Source organism: Barbus barbus, assembly GCF_936440315.1.
Source record: "Barbus barbus genome assembly, chromosome: 19".
NCBI classification, from domain to species: domain Eukaryota; kingdom Metazoa; phylum Chordata; class Actinopteri; order Cypriniformes; family Cyprinidae; genus Barbus; species Barbus barbus.
The window spans coordinates 30,559,908-30,579,972 of NC_136747.1; the positions used below are offsets into that span (position 1 = coordinate 30,559,908).

The following is a 20,065-nucleotide window of genomic DNA, read 5'->3' on the forward strand; positions in this document are numbered from 1 at the left end:
CTTTGTTTGGATCATGATTAAAATGCAGTGGTTGCCTCTCATTTTGTGGAAAGAGTTTAGTTTGTTTATATGAACAGATTTATTTTATTTGTGTAACTTATTTGTTTGATTTGGGGTTTGTTTTAAAATTTCAGTTTAGTTTTGTTATTTACATTGACATTATATTTACATTTAGTCATTTAGCAGATGCTTTTATCCAAAGCGACTTACAAAAGATGACAATAGAAGCGATCAAAATCAACAAAAGAGTGCTATATTAGTATATTATTATAGTGTTATATTCCAGTTTCACAAAGAAACGTGCTGCATTTTGTCCAAGCAATAATAAAAGGACCCATTTCATTTATAATTTGTCTTAAATCTCATTTTGTTGAGTGAAGCGTTACATCCCTACTTTCTCCAGAAGGTTAACAGCGCATTAGGTTGATTACATTCAGTGGATACTCTCCAGAATAGAAGAAGGTAACTCGTGGAGAAGAACTGGTGAATACATTGTTCTTACTGTTTTCTTTGCACACAAACAGTAGTCTCGTAGCTTCGTAAAATTATAAATGTCACATGGACTGTTTTACTGATGTCTTCACAACATTTCAGTTGTGTTGCTGTCTATGAGAGTCAGAGAGCTCTCGGATTTCATCAGAAATATCACTTCTGTTCTGAAGATGAACGAAGGACTTATCGGTTTGGAACGACATGAGGGAGAGTAATTAATGGCAATCATTTTGGGTTGACCTAACCCTTTAATAATAATATTTTATACATTAAAATTATATTACATTTAATTAAAATACATATTTAAGTATATAATGTACTGTAGTTTTTTTTTATGTCTTATGTATATGTGTGCGTGTGTGTGTGTGTGTGTTAGAATATAATGTAATAGACCTAGAATTTATATCTAATAAATTGTGTTTTATGAAATATAATTTGTGTAAGTGTTTGTGCTGGCGTGTTCAGATCAGGCCGGGGGGTTTATGTAAGAATCACACATCGGATCACACGAGTGTTTAATGTCTTTCACTGCTCTCTCAGATCTCCGCTCATTAATAAAGCTCGTTTAATGCAGTGATGACAGAAAACCTCTCACAAACCAAACCAAAAATGCTGTTTGACCCTCAGCGCTCTTGCAGTTCGTCTGCCTGATGGAAGAAGATGTAAATGATGTCGAGGAATCCATAATGAAATAATAACGGTGTTCATGACGAGGGTTTTCTTGTTTTAGATGTTTGTGTGGTTTGATGTGAAGAACTCTGAGATCATCTTCTTCTGATGAGACGCTAATAGATGCAAATCTGCCTTTCTTTGACCTTTGAGTTCAATCTGCTTAATGACCGGCTGCTTTTGTGAAGGATTCTTCTGATTGGTTAACACACTCTGCATGTTTGAATGCTTGATTCTGATTGGTCGAGGTCAAATGTTCTTGTTTATTATACATGATACTGGTTTGCATCAATCTTTTAATAAAATATTATGTCAGCCTAAATCAGAATCCAGGGTATTAAAAATCCTAAAAAAAATATTACAGCAACCTAAATTAGTATCCAGTCTATGAAAAAACTCAAACAATATTATAAATTATAATTTAAATATTAAGTATTTTATTAAAATATTTAATATTTAAATTATAATTTATAATATTGTTATTCATTGTTAAATATATGAATATTCATTGTTATTCTTAATTAAAAAGCACAACAACAATAAAACAGTAAGATACAATGACAAACTAGTTTATATACGTTATTAGCAAAACCGATTAAGATGCGGCATGGCATACACCACATGCTGTATTATATACCGACTAATAAATGACAACATTTAGCAAACACTGAGTCAAATTAAAAATGAATAAAAGAGAGCCTCCATAGCGTAACGTGAGATAAACAGCAAAGATAACAAGCTTTTCAAAACTAAAACAAAAAGAAAAGTAAAACTAAACTGGCTGTCGCTGACAGTGCTTGTGTGAGAACATGTCCACCTTTTCTGGTTTAAAAGTCCCATATTGTACACCTTTCTGGAGGTTTATTTTAGGTTTTGATGTCCTTAAGAATATATATTTGCGGTATAAGTAGCAAAAACCATCTCAATATATTTTTACAGCTCCTCTTTCAGGACCTCTGCTAAAAACAGGTAGATTTTGGCCTGTCTAATTAATATTCATGAGCCTCTCTTCTGAGTGACACACGGCTCGGCCAACCACAGATAACTAGTTAGGCCCGACGTCACAATTACGTCACCGTGCTAAGCTGGAAGCAAAACAAAGGAAGAATTGGAGGCGGCCCATTTAAACCAGCGCAGACTCGGCTACATAAGGAGCTAATATCATCTTGTTGTGATGTTGGGGGCCAGAATCGATGTAATACAGCCTCAAATTAGAAATCTGATCGCATACCTGCTTCCACCGCCAGACAAAAACTGACGACAGCTGTGATTAAACGTGTTAAAACGAGCGGACTGGACAGAAATTATCGTCAGAAATGCTCGCGTTTGCAGCACACACTTCTTATCAGAAACGGTTCAATAAAGTATTGTCTTTTGTTGTTATGGGCATGAACTACTGGTCAGATTTCCGAGAGGTAAACTAATGTGTTATAATGGCAAAACATGCTGTAATTTCCTCAACTTTCTGGCGACTGTGCTTGAGAAGCACTGAAATGAATGGGCTTCAATGCTGAAACTATGGGTTGTTTGGAGCTATTGGCTGCTGCATGACACGCTTTACTTCTGCATTCCTCAGTTCCTATGGAAGCCTATGGGAGCGACTCTGTTTCTCAACGGCTCTGGTGCTGACGCGCCGTCATAGTGATGACAGCCAATCACATACTTTTCTGGTGCTGCATGAACGGGATTGGCTAGCGTCTGCGCTAGGGTATTTGCACCGATCTGATTGGCCGGCGAAAAGTTGAAAAGCTTTCAACTTCTGCCGCGTGCAACGCCAGTGAAGCGACGCGAGGGACCCACAATTCAGTTCGACAACGCTTCACGTCACTCCATTCAAAGTAAACGAGAGGCGTTGACGCCGACGCCCCGTGTGAATGTGAATATTTTTATTTATTATTGTTAATGTTCTCTTATGTTCAACAACTTAAAGCTTTAAAATTATTCAATTTAAGGGGTCTAAAATAAATTAAAGAGACAATTTTTTGTTACTCCAGCACTTTATTATACTGAATGTCCTGATTTTATTTTTATTTTTTTTCTACTTAAGTGCAATACATTTTGGTTGAAAAAATGAGAATCGTGTAAGAGAATCGTGATCTCAATTCCCATGGAGAAAAATCGTGGTTCACATTTTAGCAAGAATCGTGCAGCCCTAGCTGTATGCATTTTACTGTGGACTGACTGTTTTGACTGTTTTTACATAGCCCCTAGACCTCAGTTATCATGAAAAAAGTCAGGAAATTTAAGTTTTGACAATATGGGACCTTTAAGACGCAGTCTTTTACTTTACTTTAGCATGAAAAGCATCCATCTTTTCCTCGTTCCTCGCTCAACACAGTAGGCAACTATGGCAGAATCCTGGACCTGTACCGTTTACCTTCCATTTTTCCCTCTGTTTGTTTTCTGCGTTTTTTCCAGTGTTTTGTTTTCTGTTTTCCTGGTTGTTTCCCATGGATCCCCTCGTCGCAAGGTTCACTGCCCTTGCCCGCAAAGACTTTCCCTGTTGGAGTATGCGGTTGAGTTCAGCCATCTTTGACGATGCTGCGCTGAACTCACTGTTCTGGATCGGAGCAAATTTCTACCGCCCCGTAGACCTCCCAGACATCACCGGACTGAGCTGGAGGGAAGCGCTCATCCGGTGTCTGGAGAGTGTCTGCGTCCGATCCAGAGCACAACCGAACCCAGAGCCCAGCCCACCATCTCCCTGCTGCGCAGAGCGTCAGCCCGAGCCCACCGTTGACAGAGAGCCCGAGCTCACCATGGTTGACGAGCCGTTTGCGCATGGAGCGACAGAGCAACGGAGCCGGAGCTGCAAGTGATGTCAGTACAGGTGCGAGAGCTGGCAACAGAGCTTGCCTCGAGGGAGAATGCCACGGACAGTCAGATAGCAGAGAGGTGCTCCGCCCCCTGCACCGTGGCTGAGGGTAAGCTGATTATGGATCTGGAGCTGGAGCTGTCCAGCCCAGAGAGGGCTCCCGTTCCTGAGTTAAGCCCAGAGAGGGCTCCCGTTCCCGAGTTAAGCCCAGAGAGGGCTCCCGTTCCCATGTCCAGCCCAGAGAGGGCTCCCGTTCCCATGTCCAGCCCAGAGAGGGCTCCCGTTCCCATGTCCAGCCCAGAGAGGGCTCCCGTTCCCGAGTTAAGTCCAGAGAGGGCTCCCGTTCCCGAGTTAAGCCCAGAGAGGGCTCCCGTTCCCGAGTTAAGCCCAGAGAGGGCTCCCGTTCCCATGTCCAGCCCAGAGAGGGCTCCCGTTCCAATGTCCAGCGCAGAGAGGGCTCTCGTTCCTGAGTTAAGCCCAGAGAGGGTTCCCGTTCCCATGTCCAGCCCAGAGAGGGCTCCCGTTCCTGAGTTAAGCCCAGAGAGGGCTCCCGTTCCTGAGTTAAGCCCAGAGACGGCTCCCGTTCCTGAGTTAAGCCCAGAGAGGGCTCCCGTTCCTGAGTTAAGCCCAGAGAGGGCTCCCGTTTCCATGTCCAGCCCAGAGAGGACTCCCGTTCCCATCTGCAGCCCAGAGAGGGCTCCCGTTCCCATCTGCAGCCCAGAGAGGGCTCCCGTTCCCATCTGCAGCCCAGAGAGGGCTCCTGTTCCCATGTCCAGTCCAGCGAGGGCTCCCGTTCCTGAGTTAAGCCCAGAGAGGGCTCCCGTTCCCATGTCCAGCCCAGAGAGGGCTCCCGTTCCCATGTCCAGCCCAGAGAGGGCTCCCGTTCCCATCTGCAGCCCAGAGAGGGCTCCCGTTCCCATGTCCAGCCCAGAGAGGGCTCCCGTTCCCATGTCCAGCCCAGAGAGGGCTCCCGTTCCCATGTCCAGCCCAGAGAGGGCTCCCGTTCCCATGTCCAGCCCAGAGAGGGCTCCCGTTCCCATCTGCAGCCCAGAGAGGGCTCCCGTTCCCATGTCCAGCCCAGAGAGGGCTCCCGTTCCCATGTCCAGCCCAGAGAGGGCTCCCGTTCCCATGTCCAGCCCAGAGAGGGCTCCCGTTCCCATCTCCAGCCCAGAGAGGGCTCCCGTTCCCATGTCCAGCCCAGAGAGGGCTCCCGTTCCCATCTGCAGCCCAGAGAGGGCTCCCGTTCCCATCTGCAGCCCAGAGAGGGCTCCCGTTCCCATCTGCAGCCCAGAGAGGGCTCCCGTTCCCATCTGCAGCCCAGAGAGGGCTCCCGTTCCCATCTGCAGCCCAGAGAGGGCTCCCGTTCCCATGTCCAGCCCAGAGAGGGCTCCCGTTCCCATCTCCAGCCCAGAGAGGGCTCCCGTTCCCATGTCCAGCCCAGAGAGGGCTCCCGTTCCCATCTGCAGCCCAGAGAGGGCTCCCGTTCCCATGTCCAGCCCAGAGAGGGCTCCCGTTCCCATGTCCAGCCCAGAGAGGGCTCCCGTTCCCATGTCCAGCCCAGAGAGGGCTCCCGTTCCCATCTGCAGCCCAGAGAGGGCTCCTGTTCCCATGTCCAGCCCAGAGAGGGCTCCCGTTCCCATGTCCAGGCCAGAGAGGGCTCCCGTTCCTGAGTTACTGGAGTAACTCAGTCTGGAGCCCTGCAAAATATAGTTTCAACCTAAATCAGAATTCAGGCTATTAATAAACTCAAATAATTTTATAATATATGAAAACAAAAATTATGTAAGCATTTTAATAAAATATTGTCAACTTTAATCAGAATCCAGGGTTATTATAAGATATTATTTAAATATTATGTCTTTTAATAAAATATTACGCCAACCTAAATCAGTATCCAGTCTATTAAAAGGCAAAATAATATTATAAAGTATTACAGTGTCCCCAAATAATGTTTTCAGAATAACTAGGACTCTTCATTGCACTCTATCGAATGTTTTATGTCACCGTACAGAAATCACTGGTGTTTTGTTTGTGATTACTGATGCTGCTGGATGGAGTCTGATCGGTGATCTGAGCGAGTGATGCAGCCGATGCTATCGTCCAGCTGCCGAGCCGAGAGAGAGAGAGATCACATCCCGCTGGTCGCCATAGTAACGCAGAGTTGGCTCCTCTTCCAGAATAGTTGTGCTCTTCTCTCATCCCAACACTTCCATCTGACACCCACCTCTCCGCATAATCCCTCTCTCTCTCTCTCTCTCTCTCTCTCTCTCTCTCTCTCGCGCACGCTATATTGGTCGCTTTCAGTCGTTTTTTAGCCCGGTCACCATGGTAACGGGCTGGGGGTGTGCGGCCGAGTGAGCGCGTGTGAGAGAGAGAGAGAGAGTGGGCGTCACGGAAGTGACATCTCTTAGGCTCTAACCCATCTTCCTCTCCCTCTCTCTCTCTCGTGCTGTGGGGGCGATCGGGACACAAAAGCCGGTGTCAGGATGAGTTTTACATTCGTCCGGTGTTTGCGTTTCTCACTGGATGTGATCCGTCTTCCAGAAATAGTTCACTCAGTGTTGCTGAAGGGTTTGAGTCATCAATCCCATGATGCCCTGCAGGTCTTGACCTCTCGCTCTGACCAATCAGATGGCAGCGCTTTACTTACTGCTGGATAAATCTGCAGTCAGTTTTTGTTCATTTTATTGATACATTCAATTTAATTTAAATATTTGTATATATTTTTTTATTTACATTTATATGTATACATTTGCTTATAAAATATATTTTTATTTAATTTAATTGATACATTATTTTATTGCTGATAAAATAACTTGTTTTTAGTTTATTTTAAATATTTAATTGATATATTTAATTAAATTTTTTTTGCTTTTAAAACAATATTTTTAGTTATATTTTTTAAAATATGCAATGCGAATATTTAATTTACAGTATATTTTTATTGCTTATAAAATTAATTTATTTTTAGTTTATGTTATTGAATTGATATATTTAACATTTAAATTGCTTATAATTTTTTTAGTTTGTTTTAAATATTAAATTAATAGATGCATTGAATTTATATATTTTTTCTGCTACAAAATAATGTTACACTCTGTAGTGTATTTCAGCATAAATGCATGTGCAGTGTTCAGCATTATTGTGCATGTTTATGATCATCCTCTCGCTGTTCCGGATTCGTCCGATACGCCGCTCTGCAGGAATAGTCCACGCTCTTTCCTCGAACGGTTTCTGAAGTGTTTGAGTCACTGGCCACAGGAGCTGTATTCAGTCATACGTCAGCGTTCACACGTCATCTGTTCAATTCACTCATTCTAGTAACAATGTAATGCATCCCACCTGCTTTCTGCTTTCACTGCAACATTACATATTTTTAACTGATACATTAATCTATAAAATAACGTTATACGAACCAGGGTCTTATACTGCGTTTAGACATACACTTTGCTTATAGAGTCACAGAAATCACAAATTTCATTTAAAACTGCTGTAAAAAATGTATTATATCTTTTGATCTCCCGAGGTTGATGGTCAACATTTTCTGAATATAAAGGTCAAGAATTTGCTAGTATTTTGTTATTTTGAAAATTAATTATGGAAAGTAATTTTATAGAAATATAAATAAACAATACTTCTCAGCTTCAGTCTATAACTGTTTGTTTTTCTGTGCATCAGTTCCAAAATCTACCAGAACTTTGTCTGTGCACATTTCTGTTTATTAATATTTCAAATATTAGTATCAAATAATATGCAAAATTCACTCAGATTTATGAATACAGAAATGTGCTCTTGTTTTAGTGAATTTTGAATATTGCTGTGTGAAGTAAGTGTTGTATTATGTATATGCTGATGTGTGTGTGTGTGTGTGTGCAGATGGAAGGTGTGTGTCTCCATGTTCTCGGCCTCACACTCCTCTGAATGGCCACGCACACGACTCCCCCGGCTGGAGCCGCCAGCTCCGCGTCAGAGATGGAGACCAGTTCTACCTGCTGGATCAAGAGGAGGTGATCTCACACACACACACACACACACACACACTCTCTCACACACGCATCACACACACACACACACTCTCTCACACACGCATCACACACACGCATCACACACACACACACGTTGGTTTTTGTGGTTTATGGGGACTCTCCATAGGCGTAATGGTTTTTATACTGAACAAACTGTGTGTGCTATTGCCCTACACCAACCCTACACCTAAACTTAGCCCTCACAGGAGACTTTGTGCATTTTTAGATTTTCAAAAAAACACCATTTAGTATGTTTTTTAAGCCTTTTGAATTACGGGGACATAGGCAGTGTCCTCATAAACCACCTTCATATTGTAATACCTCTGCCATACCCATGTCATTATACACATTTGTGTCCTCATAAACCACACACACACACACACACACACACACACACACTCACACACACAGCTGTGAACACTAGAGGGAGCTGCTGCCTTTGATGACAGTCTGACTCCTACTTCATCAGCATCAGTGTAGGGAAGCTGCTTTCTGACTTTCTACTTGGAGAATACATATATATATATATATATTTCCAGCAGTGACTGTATGATTTTGAGATCCATCTTTTCACACTGAGGATGATTGAGGGACTCAAACACAACAATTAAAAAAGGTTCAAACATTCACTGATGCTCCTGAAGGAAACATGATGCATTAAGAGCCGGGGGTGAAAACTTTTGAACAGAATGAAGAGGTCCAAATTTTTCTTATTTTGTTGAAATAAAATTTTTCTCCATTTAGTTCTGCTCTTCAGAAGCAACAGAAGATACTTGCATGTTTCCCGGAAGACAAATTAAGTACAATTTACCTTGATCTTCAAATTCAAAAAGTTTTCACCAAGGGTTCCCAAACTTTTGAAGGGGGTTATTTTAATAATTTCAGCTATTTTTTGGTCTTGTGGACTATATGTAAACATCTTTTATGTAAAATATCTTACTCGGGAAGATAGCAAGGGGTTCACAAACTTTTGCATAAAACTGTATATACACGCGCGCTCCACTTCACTTCAGCGGCAGGCGCGAGTCAGACGGACGTGGAAACGTTACTCGTAGCTCACACTCTTCTATTGCACGCACAAAGGCCCAGGCGCGCTGTAGCCTGTATCATTTCATATCAAAGCACGATATAAACTACATGCATGCAATGTCATGGTCAGTTAAGGCATGAAGTTACCAAAAACACGATTAAAGCTGCCTTAAAATTGTGCGTGCATGCAATATATTATATATGAGACACATTTAAAGAACATGTCTCTGAAATGGTTTTCCAAACTGTCCTGGAGCCCAGCACTGTCTCCCTCATCTAACACACCCGATTCAACTCGTCCGCTCATTAATAGAGACTTTAAGACCTGAAGGGAGTCAGAAAAGATCAAGAGAGTTGAGAGAAAATGCAATGCATGTCAGATCTGCATCACGTTCAGCAGCAGCAGCTTACAGTAATAGCAGCCAAAGCAAGCTAATAACCAGCTGCTGTGTTCATCAAAGAACAAGAGGAAATCAATCACTTCTGTTGCTTTAAGGATTCATCTGTATTTAATTTAGAATTTAGTGTTTGATAACTTTGTTTATTTCTGTAGGCTATATTTCTGCTGAAGGGCACAGGCAAATATGACATTTATTAAAATGTGTTTATGTGAAGATTGTTTTAAGGTCATTTAAATTACAAGTTATTTTTTAAAGTCTAATAAATGTTAAAATTGATAGCTCTCAATTATACTCTAAAGTTGAATGGCTACAGTCAATGGTTAAATATCAGGTGGAAAAAACTATTTTAAAGAGACAATGATCAGTGATACTGACCTTCAGTCATAAAAAAGATGCCATTAAACAAATATTAAAAATATACTGTCTTTGTGTTGTTTGCACATTCATTTGAAGATTTAATGTGATTATTGCAATATAAAGTATATTTAAAAACAATATAAAGTATATTAAAAACTAATTTCAGAAGAAATGTGCAATTAATTAGTTAATTTATTTTAATCGATTGACAGAACTAATATATATATATATACGTGAACACTAGACTGTAATGCTAGCAGTGTCAAGGTCATGGGTTCGATTTTGTTTACTGCTTGTTACACAGTGTTACACATCAAGGTTTTATACTGTACTTTAGACAGATTTGCAATAAAAAATAATATAATAATCATGAAATAAAATCCAAAATTAAAAAAGCCCATGTAATAATTAGTTATTTAGCTATAATGAAAGCTTGTCACATTGTTATGATGATTGTCAGTGTTCTAGACAGAGGAGATGAGTGTGTGTTTGTGTGTTTTCAGGTTCATCCACTGCTGATGAATGATCATCGTCCCGTCTCTCACCGACACAAACTGCTGCGCAGGACCGTCAGCGTACCTGCAGACAACAGACCACATCCTGAGTCAGGTACACACACTCTCTCTCTCACACACACACACACACACACACACACACATGTTGGTTTTTGTGGTTTATGGGGACTCTCCATAGGCGTAATGGTTTTTATACTGAACAAACTGTGTGCTATTGCCCTACACCAACCCTACACCTAAACTTAGCCCTCACAGGAGACTGTGCATTTCTACTTTCCCCCAAAATAACTCACTCTGTGTGATTTATAAGTGTTTTGAAAAGTGGGCACATGGGTCAATGTCCTGAAAAGTCACCTTCACCTTGTAATACCTGTGTCATAATTATAAAGTCCTCATTTGTCACAAAAACGCGCACACACACACACTCTCACATACGCACACACACTCTCTCTCACACACACACGTTTGTTTTTGTGAAAAGTGGGTTCATCCCATAGTAATATAATGGTTTTTATACTGTACCAACTGTGCCTTCGGTGCCTTGCTCAAGGGTCTCACTCACACGCGCGCACACACACACACATACACACACTCACACACATGCACTCACACACATACGCACACACACACACTCACACACACACTCTCAAACACATATGCACACACACACTCTCACACACACATGCACACACACACTCTCACACACATGCGCACAAACACTCATACCCACACACACACACACACACACACACACAGACACACTCTCTCACACATACACACACTCACACACACACTCACAAACACGCACTCACACACAAACACGCACACACACACACACACACACACACTCTCACACACATACGCATAGGACGATAACTATAATGAAGTTTTAATAATCAGTCTAACAGCTTGTTCACATCATCGCCAATAAATATAATGTAAAGTTAATTAATCGCTCTCAAGGCCTGTTCACACCAGCAATAACTATTATTATATATATATTACTGGCCAGACTGATAATAGTAGGGGTGGTGATGGCGCAGTGGATAAGACACATGCCTTTGGTGTGAGAGACCCGGGTTCGAATCCACTGTGAGACACCAATGTGTCCCTGAGCAAGACACTTAACCCCTAGTTGCTCCAGAGGCGTGCGACCTCTGACATATATAGCAATTGTAAGTCGCTTTGGATAAAAGCGTCAGCTAAATGAATAAATGTGAATGTAGTATTATGAGTCTGGCGAGTAAACTAAATAATGTACTAGCCAATGGTGATTTAATTGCCAAGGTGTCCGCAGAGGTAACTGTAAAATAGTTTTAAAAATCATTCTAAATTTAAAAGAAGTTCACAACAACAACGATAACAACACAGATGAACAATATTTTTGGAATCACTTTCAAAGTGTTTTTTCCCAGTTTATCTTCATCACTTATCTTTAACCTTTAACATTTATCATTATATTTATGGTTCTTGGTGTCAACAGATCTTAAAGGTTAATGTTTCTTATTATAGTTATCAAGCTTGATGTCAACATGCTTTTGACCTTTTTATTGTTCATTTTTATTATAATTATCGTTCTTGATGTTAACTGTGGGCCCTTAAGCCACTATTAAGGGAAAGGAAAGGGAAGTGGTGTGTGGCCAAGTATGGTGACCCTTAATTTGTGCTCTGCATTTAACCCATCCAAGTGTACACTCAGTAGTGAACACACACCCGGAGCAGTGGGCAGCATTTATGCTGCGGCGCCCGGGGAGCAGTTGGCGGTTCGGTGTCTTGCTCAAGGGTCTCACCTCAGTCGTGGTATTGAGGGTGGAGAGAGCGCTGGACATTCACTCCCCCCACCTACAATCCCTGCCGGACCTGAGACTTGAACCCACAACCTTCAGGTTACAAGTCCAACTCTATCCATTAGGCCACGACTGCCCCTGAAAGTTAATTAAGCAATTAATACTACTTTCAATGAATTGAAAGTAGTTAGCAAAAGTCTCTGTGAATTTAATCTTCTATTATTCTAAAAGTATTCATAAACACTGGCACGTCTCCAAAGTTGTTGGTATTCAGTATAAAAGGCTTCATGTTCAGTTTCTGTCAGTATGCTGATGTGTTTCTGTGTATGCAAACGAACAGAAATACATGCACCCTTTATGTGTGAATACCAGCCTGTTTCTGCATAGCAGGAGGTCCTGGTGCTGGATTTATGTATTCATATATTTATATTCATACTTAAACACATAAACATGAACAATTCACACACACATTGTTACTGTATACGATTTCGAACGTGAATTGTTTAACACCGATACATGTAATTGTATTTCAGGAGCTGAAACACACACACACACGGACACACACACACACGCACAGACACACGCACGCACACTCAGCCTTTCTGCTGGTAACCATGACAATAATTACAGATAGCTGTAGCCGTGTGTTAAGCGATGGCTCCAGGGAGCGAAAGCACTTTGGCCGACCATCCTTCTCTCTCTCTTTATTCTTCCTTTTGCTTATATTAGTTCTTATTTAATATGGAGGACAGCCATCCACAGATTGAAGGCTTGTGTTGTCATGGAAACTGTAAGTCCTTGTGCCCCCCCCCTCCCCCCCGTGCGCTATTTGGTTTGTTCCATGCTGTGTTGTGCAGCGCGGCTGCGGACCGAACCATCGCAAGCGTGGCTTTCTGAGCGGGTGTGTGACCCGAGATCGGGCTCATCTCTGGTGCAAGTGTGTGTTATTCACAATTTTGATTGATCCCGTTGTGAATTTTAAAATCATTCCCTCAAATTATATTTTCCACTTTTCATTAATTTGCTGACGCCTATAATGTGAAGCATTCACAGAATGGGACTTGACAGCGTCACCTTAAGAGTAAGTTATCTTTGCGTTTTAAGATTTAAATGAACTTTAGTCATGAGACTCACTGAATCATTAAAGAATGGGATTGATCTCTTTCAGCTAGAGGGACTCGAACTCGGTTCGTTGTGAATGAAGCTCATCCTGACTGACGGTTAATTCTGGCAGTTGCTGAAGTTTCAAATGTTTAAGGTGACGGTTAAAGACGTTATAATTTAAACACTGCGCGGCCGTTATTAGAGGGTGTTCGCGCGCGCGGGAGCTAGCAGCAGATCTCTGTTCAGTCTGTCAGTCGCGCGCTGTAGGGCTGCATGGTTATTTCTTCTGTCAGTGTGAGATGAAGATGAGGATGAGGAGGTCCGCCCACGCAGGATCATTCCAGGCTCGCGTCTAACCGTCGCGCTGAATATCGCCTTTATTTTCGACGATGCGGGAGTAACGGGATGAAGATCGCTCGCGAGTCGGCGAAATGACAAACCCGCCGCGCGCGCGCCAGCCGCATTCACCGCGGAGCGAGCGATGAGCGCCGGCGGGAATCTGCGCGTCACCCTGGAAACGGCAGCGGAGACTCGAGCGAGCGCGGGCCGAGCGGAGCGCAGCGACAGACGGACTGAAGACCGAGGAGCAGCCGCCGCAGGACGCGGAGAGCACCGCGCGCTGATCACGCGTCAGATATCGATGAATGTCGCTGTTTATAACGAGCCGGTGATGAAGAGGACTCGCGCGAGGACAGAGTTAGACAGTGATTCTCCCGCCGGACAGAACTGATCTGAGGACAGTGAGAATAGGAACATTTCCATGATACCGTTATTTACCGGAGACACGCGCTGAGGCCCGACGCCTGCGCTCTCTCTTCTCCGGTAAGAACTCGCAAACTAAACCTGAGCTTCACTGTAACTTAATTACAGAGATTTGATCTTTAGGACAGGATATAATGATGCACTATTTCCTTTCAGGGTTTAAGCGAGTCTGCGGTGATTATAAATAGCCAACAATACACTGTATGGGTCAAAATATACATTATTCTATTATGCCAAAAATCATTAGGATATTAAGATCATGTTCCATGAAGATATTTAGTAAGTTTCCTACCATAAATATATCAAAACTTAATTTTTGATTAGTAATATGCATTGCTAAGAACTTCATTTGAACAACTTTAAAGGAGATTTTCTCAATATTTAGATTTTTGTGCTCCCTCAGATTCCAGATTTTCAAATAGTTGCATCTCAGCCAAATATTGTCCATCATAACAAACCATACATCAATGGAAAGATGATTTATTCAGCTTTCAGATATAAATGGACCTTTATGTCTGGTTTGTGGTCCAGTGTCTCATGTAGTTATCTCGTCCTCGTGTACAGTAGTGTGTTATTATTGCAGTGCACCTGATTAACTGTAGATTGTGTCCCACCCAGCTCAGTGCTGCCCCCTACAGACTGACCGAACACACCTAGATAGTGTGTGTTTACAGTAGTGCACTAGAATGCTACTTACTGCACTGTATGCTCTGCACACTTGAACCGTCTCATGCATGGATTTGCTGAAATGTGTAGTATGCACACTGCGAGACATGCTGTATATGCCACAGTGCACTGCACTCAAACTTACATTACTGTGACAAACTGCATGCCATAGGACGTATTAATTTCTTGCCTGACTCATTAATGGATCAGACTGACTAAAGTTGAGATGTTTTTTTTTTCACAAAAATTGGGTTTATATGTAAAGGTACATCCGGATGTATTTCTGTGATTGTAACTGAATGATGTGCTCTGAACATAATGCAACAAAATCACGTGACCACAGTCTAGCTGTGCACACTGCGTACTATTTCACTAGGCACTTTGTAAAAATAGTATGCAGCATATTGTGTATACTCAGGAGTTGGTATGCATGCTGTCGCACATATTATTTTATAAAAATTGTACACAATGCATCATGTATGTATCATGCATACTACATATTGTTTCACATGTTATTTTATTAAAATCTGCATCATGTATATTCACAAATATTTAAATGGTACGCACATATGGTCTGTACTGTTTTACATACTGTTTTTTAAAAGTAGTATGCAGTGTACCACGCATATTTTGAAGATTTAGATGCTATGCATGTTGCATACTGTGTCATGTACTATTTTATAAAAATGGTACGCAGTATATCATGTATATTAAAAAAATATTAAGATGGTACACACACTACGGTTTCACATAATATTTTATAAAAGTTATACACGGCATATCAAGTATATTTAAAAAGATGTAGATGGGTGCATACTGTTTCACACACTATTTAAAGTATGCAGTATATCATGTGTATTCTCAAATATTTATATAGTTTGCACACTGCATACTTTTACAAATTATTTTACTAAAATTAGAACACAATATAGATGTATATTCAGAAAGATTTAGATGGTATGCATACTGTCTCACATACTATTTTATAAAAATAGTATGCACTGTATATATATTGAGAAGATATGCATACTGGGTTTGCTCGTCTTTAATTCCCAGCACAGCTACTGTAGCTTGTGGATCTCTGCCGAAAACAGTTTTCAGTGCGGCCCACACAGAATCTGCACACTTTTTTGACATTTTCTGCCGTGGGTTAAATATGGTGGAATGTGTTAAACGTTTCTATGATTAATGAGAGCGCTGTCATCTCCAGCATACATTGAATTAAACTGGATCTTTACATGCAGGAATTGTGAGTGGTGTTTGCTGTGCATGGTTGCTATGCTGTTGCTAGGGTCAGTCTCAGTGATATTATGGTCTGTTCTGCAGCACACATGATTGAGGAATCACTCACAAACTGATCAGATCACTGCACTAGTGATGGTTGACTTCACTGTTTTCTCTCGCTCTGTATGGCGACAGGCTCCTGTGGGATTGAGCGGTGAGAGCCTCAGAAAGTTGAGAAATGCTAAACTTCATAACAACGAGAGTGAATCCAGTGCTGGTTTGGGTCTGTCGCTGTAGATCTCTGGAGGTTTGCTGATATTGAGTGGATTTCTTCCACTGGAAACACTTTTATTACATTCCAGGGCTGCAATAATGCTCTAATCTCACACACTTGATGTTCTGCAGTGTGTTCTGGTTGAAATGCTGGTGTAGAGTGACTGCAGCTGGTTGGGTTATTGATTAGGAGTGTTTTACACTGGTGAGGTGAGTACAGTCGTGTCTGATATCTGATACCTGAGCTGCTGTATCAGTCACGGCCGAAAACAACCAGTGCATTAGTGTGGGTGTGCAATACATCAGTATTAGACCATATTTATTTATTTGCATAATGCATTCAAGTGAACCCTTATACTGCAAAAATGTAATGCAGAGGATTCAATTTACTGCAAAGAATATAATGCATTAAATTGAATCCTTATAGGGCACAAATAAAATACAAAAATATGTAATATGTAATGCAAAGAAATAAATTTACTGCAAAGTATATAATGCATTAAATTGAAGTTAGTTGCCAAAGACAATTAGTACATTTTTCAGCAATGCACAATATATCAGTGACTGCATCAGTAGTAGCCAATATTTATGTAATCAGTTCAGTCTGATAAAACAGATGACATTAGACTTTTTTTAACCAATTATTTAAACAATTTATGGCAGATTTCTGTAATGCAAAGAACAAAATGTATTAAATTTAACTCTTGCAGTGCAAAAATATAATGCAAAAATGTATAATACATGACGCAAAAGTATAATGCAAAGAATTGAATATACTGCAAAGCATATAATGCAATAAATTGAATTCTTGTAACACTAAAATATAAGGCAAAAATATAAACCAAAAGAATTGACTGTGAATTATTTAATGCATTAAGTTGCATTCTTGTAGTTCTAAATATGTGTAAATATGTAATATATAATGTGTAAATATGTAATATATAATGTAATATATGTAATATATATAATATATTTAACTGAATTCTTATAGTGCAAAATAATGCAAAAATGACACAGTCCTTAATTGTGTTGTATTTGTAAAACGCTTCTTCAGGCTGTTAAAAACAGCATATGATCAATCAGCGTATGGACGTATAGAGCCGCATCCGATCATTTCACAGCTGAGCTACACAGACTGTAGTATGATTGGCAAGCGTACAGTAAAGCCAGATGTGAAACAGCTAATTATTGTATATTTCGGTCGAGTCTGTCGTGGTGAGTTGATGAAGAGATGAATGTGATGTGATCTGCTCCAGCAGAGATCCACACAGATGACTGATATATTATTCATATATGATCTTTACTGACTCCAGATCAGCTGTCAGCTTAAAGTGATCGTTCACAAAAATAAACATTCTGTCCTTACTTCGTCTAGTGCCACAAAACAGCATAAGAGTCCATGCAACTCGTGCGCTACATTCAGTGTCTTCTGAAGATGCTCTGTGTGAAATTTAGGTGATTATTCACTCTCACTGAATCAAATAACATAAGTCATGTTCTCTAGAGTCTCGTAAACGAACACCGTGATGCTAAAGGTTCATATTTCACATGAGAGCTTTACTCATTGAGTAACCAATTTTTCTTATGTTTTCTTTAATGTTCATGGGTTCGATCTCCAAGAAAGGCTTGTATAGCATGAATGCAGTGTAAGTCACTTTAGATAAAAGCGTCTGACAGATGCATCAGTATAAATGTTTCTCATGCAATGCATCATCAGATGACTTCGGAAAACTTCAAATAAAGTACAAATTCAAACCTTTGTCTAATGTAGTATAAATTATAAATGCATTGTATCTCTTAAATAATAATAGTTAATATGCATTATGATGTATAATAACAGTAAATATAATAAAAGTACTATAATAATTGCTGATTACTTGTTATATATAACATTGTTTGTTTATCATGTGTTATAGTGAATTACACTTTCATAAGCTGCAGCATTGAATAGATATCACTAAAAAATATCACATTACTCATTTGTCAAAATACATTAATCATAAAATAAAATAATCAGTAGATTACTTGATTACTAAAATAATCATTCGTTACAACCCTAGATTAGTTCAAATATTTCTAAATACAAGTGCATTGTTTTATTTCTTGTAATTAAAAGAAAAATACTTTAGTAAAAATAGTGTTAAAATATTGTCTCGTTCTAGTGAACCAAGTATCTGTATTTTGTCTCATCTGGTGAGTTAAGTGTATTGTCACACCCCCCTAGTGTTGATAAGCAGTGATATAACTCATAATTTTCCTTTCATTCTTCAGGCCAAGCATATATTCAGTGTTGGGAAAGTTACTTTCAAAAAGTAATGAATTACAGTTACTAATTACTTCATCAATATTGTATTCCATAAAGCAAATTTAACAAAGATCAAGCTCAGTCACTGTGGCTACTTCTGCTGGAAAGCTAACCTGGTTCAGGGCAGGCTAACTGTCAGGCTAAGCTGAGCTAATCTAACACTGACCAATAGGAACGCAAAGATATTACCACCGACTCTCTCACAGACTATCATAGCCATGCAGCCTTTCTCTCAGCTTTTATAACAGCTGTAACTTTTATAGTTAGAACAGATAGGATTAGAACATTACCATCTAGCATTGCTCTTTAAAGCATTAACAATCACTAAACTAAAAGTTAAAATCAGTAAAATAAAACTACATTTAACTGCTATAAGAAACACACATTAACTCATCTGAGCTTAGTAATTACAGGGCTTGACGCTTACCTTTTCCCCAAGGAGCACATGTGCTCCTAAGTCAAAACATTTAGGAGCGCATTAAAAAAAATTTAGGGGCGCAATGCAAATTTTTCAAATGAGGTGTTTTAGCTTAATAAGGGGATACAAAGAGACATTTACAAGCACCATTATTTAATTGATCAGAATACAGAAAGTACACAAGGTTTTTAAATAATTTTACTTCAGACACTATTTAATAGGCTAATTATGTAATTAGTTATAATCCTATTAAACTGTGTCGGTATAAAATTTTCACAATAATCATTGAAGCTTTTGTCACGGTATATGTTTTTGTTTATAAATCACAATATATAATTTCTAAGTGAAAAAAAGTGTTGTCCTCCTAACAGGTTAAATAACTTTATTAAAGATAATTTACTAAAAGACTTTTATAAAAAATACATAAAAATATAAAGTAAATAAGTGTTTCAAGATTAGAGTGCAAAATATTGTTCAAATGAACGAAAGAACAATATAAGTAAGTCCCATTTGTTAACATTAGTTAAAGCAGGTTAACATTAACTAACAATGTGCAATAGCTAATTGTTGCAGTAGTTAATATTCTTTGTTAATGTTGATTAATAAAAATACAACTATGTTAGTTAATGTTAGCTCCATTGAATTATATTAAGACAACTTTTGATTTTATAATGTATTATTAAAAGTTGAAATTAAGAGAGCATTATTAATAAATGCAGTCATTGTTTTTTTCATGTTAACTAATGGAGCTTGTGTTACTGAACAATAATAACGAATCAGTCGTTGATATATAGATAGGCCCGCTGTTCTCTATTATAGATCAGTGGATGGGCCATGTTTTAGCTTAGAAACAATGTTTGAAAATAAATAGCTCATTAAGTCTTTAAGTAAGAATTATTTGATGCTATTGTGAAGACTAAAGCGAATATAAATATCTAAATGACTGGGAGTGTGAAACATTATTTACACAGTTTTAGGAAAGTAGTGCAGCTGATTTGTTTACTGGGTTACCGGGGTAACGGCAGCGCCCTCTAGTGGCGAATGTGCGTCATTTTTAAAAAAAGTCGTGACGTATTGTCAAGTATGGTGACCCATACTCTAAATTGGTGCTCTGCGTTTAACCCATCCAAGTGCACACACACAGCAGTGAGTAGTGAACAAATGCACGCACACACACACACACACCGTGAACACACACCGTGAACACACACCCGGAGCAGTGG

General features: G+C 39.9%; 1 protein-coding gene across 1 annotated transcript in view; it reads left to right on the forward strand.

The window, feature by feature from the left end:
• Positions 1-3,979: 3,979 nt before the first annotated feature.
• LOC306885835 (ras/Rap GTPase-activating protein SynGAP-like) overlaps positions 3,980-20,065 on the forward strand; it is a gene marked incomplete at its 5' end in the record, with an annotated part of 83,684 nt that continues 67,598 nt past the window's right edge. Inside the window, 3 exons of the mRNA XM_079442614.1 lie at positions 3,980-4,085; positions 7,853-7,983; positions 10,292-10,397. Of these exons, the coding sequence (XP_079298740.1) occupies positions 3,980-4,085; positions 7,853-7,983; positions 10,292-10,397 (343 nt within the window). The remainder of the gene's footprint in view (positions 4,086-7,852; positions 7,984-10,291; positions 10,398-20,065) is intronic.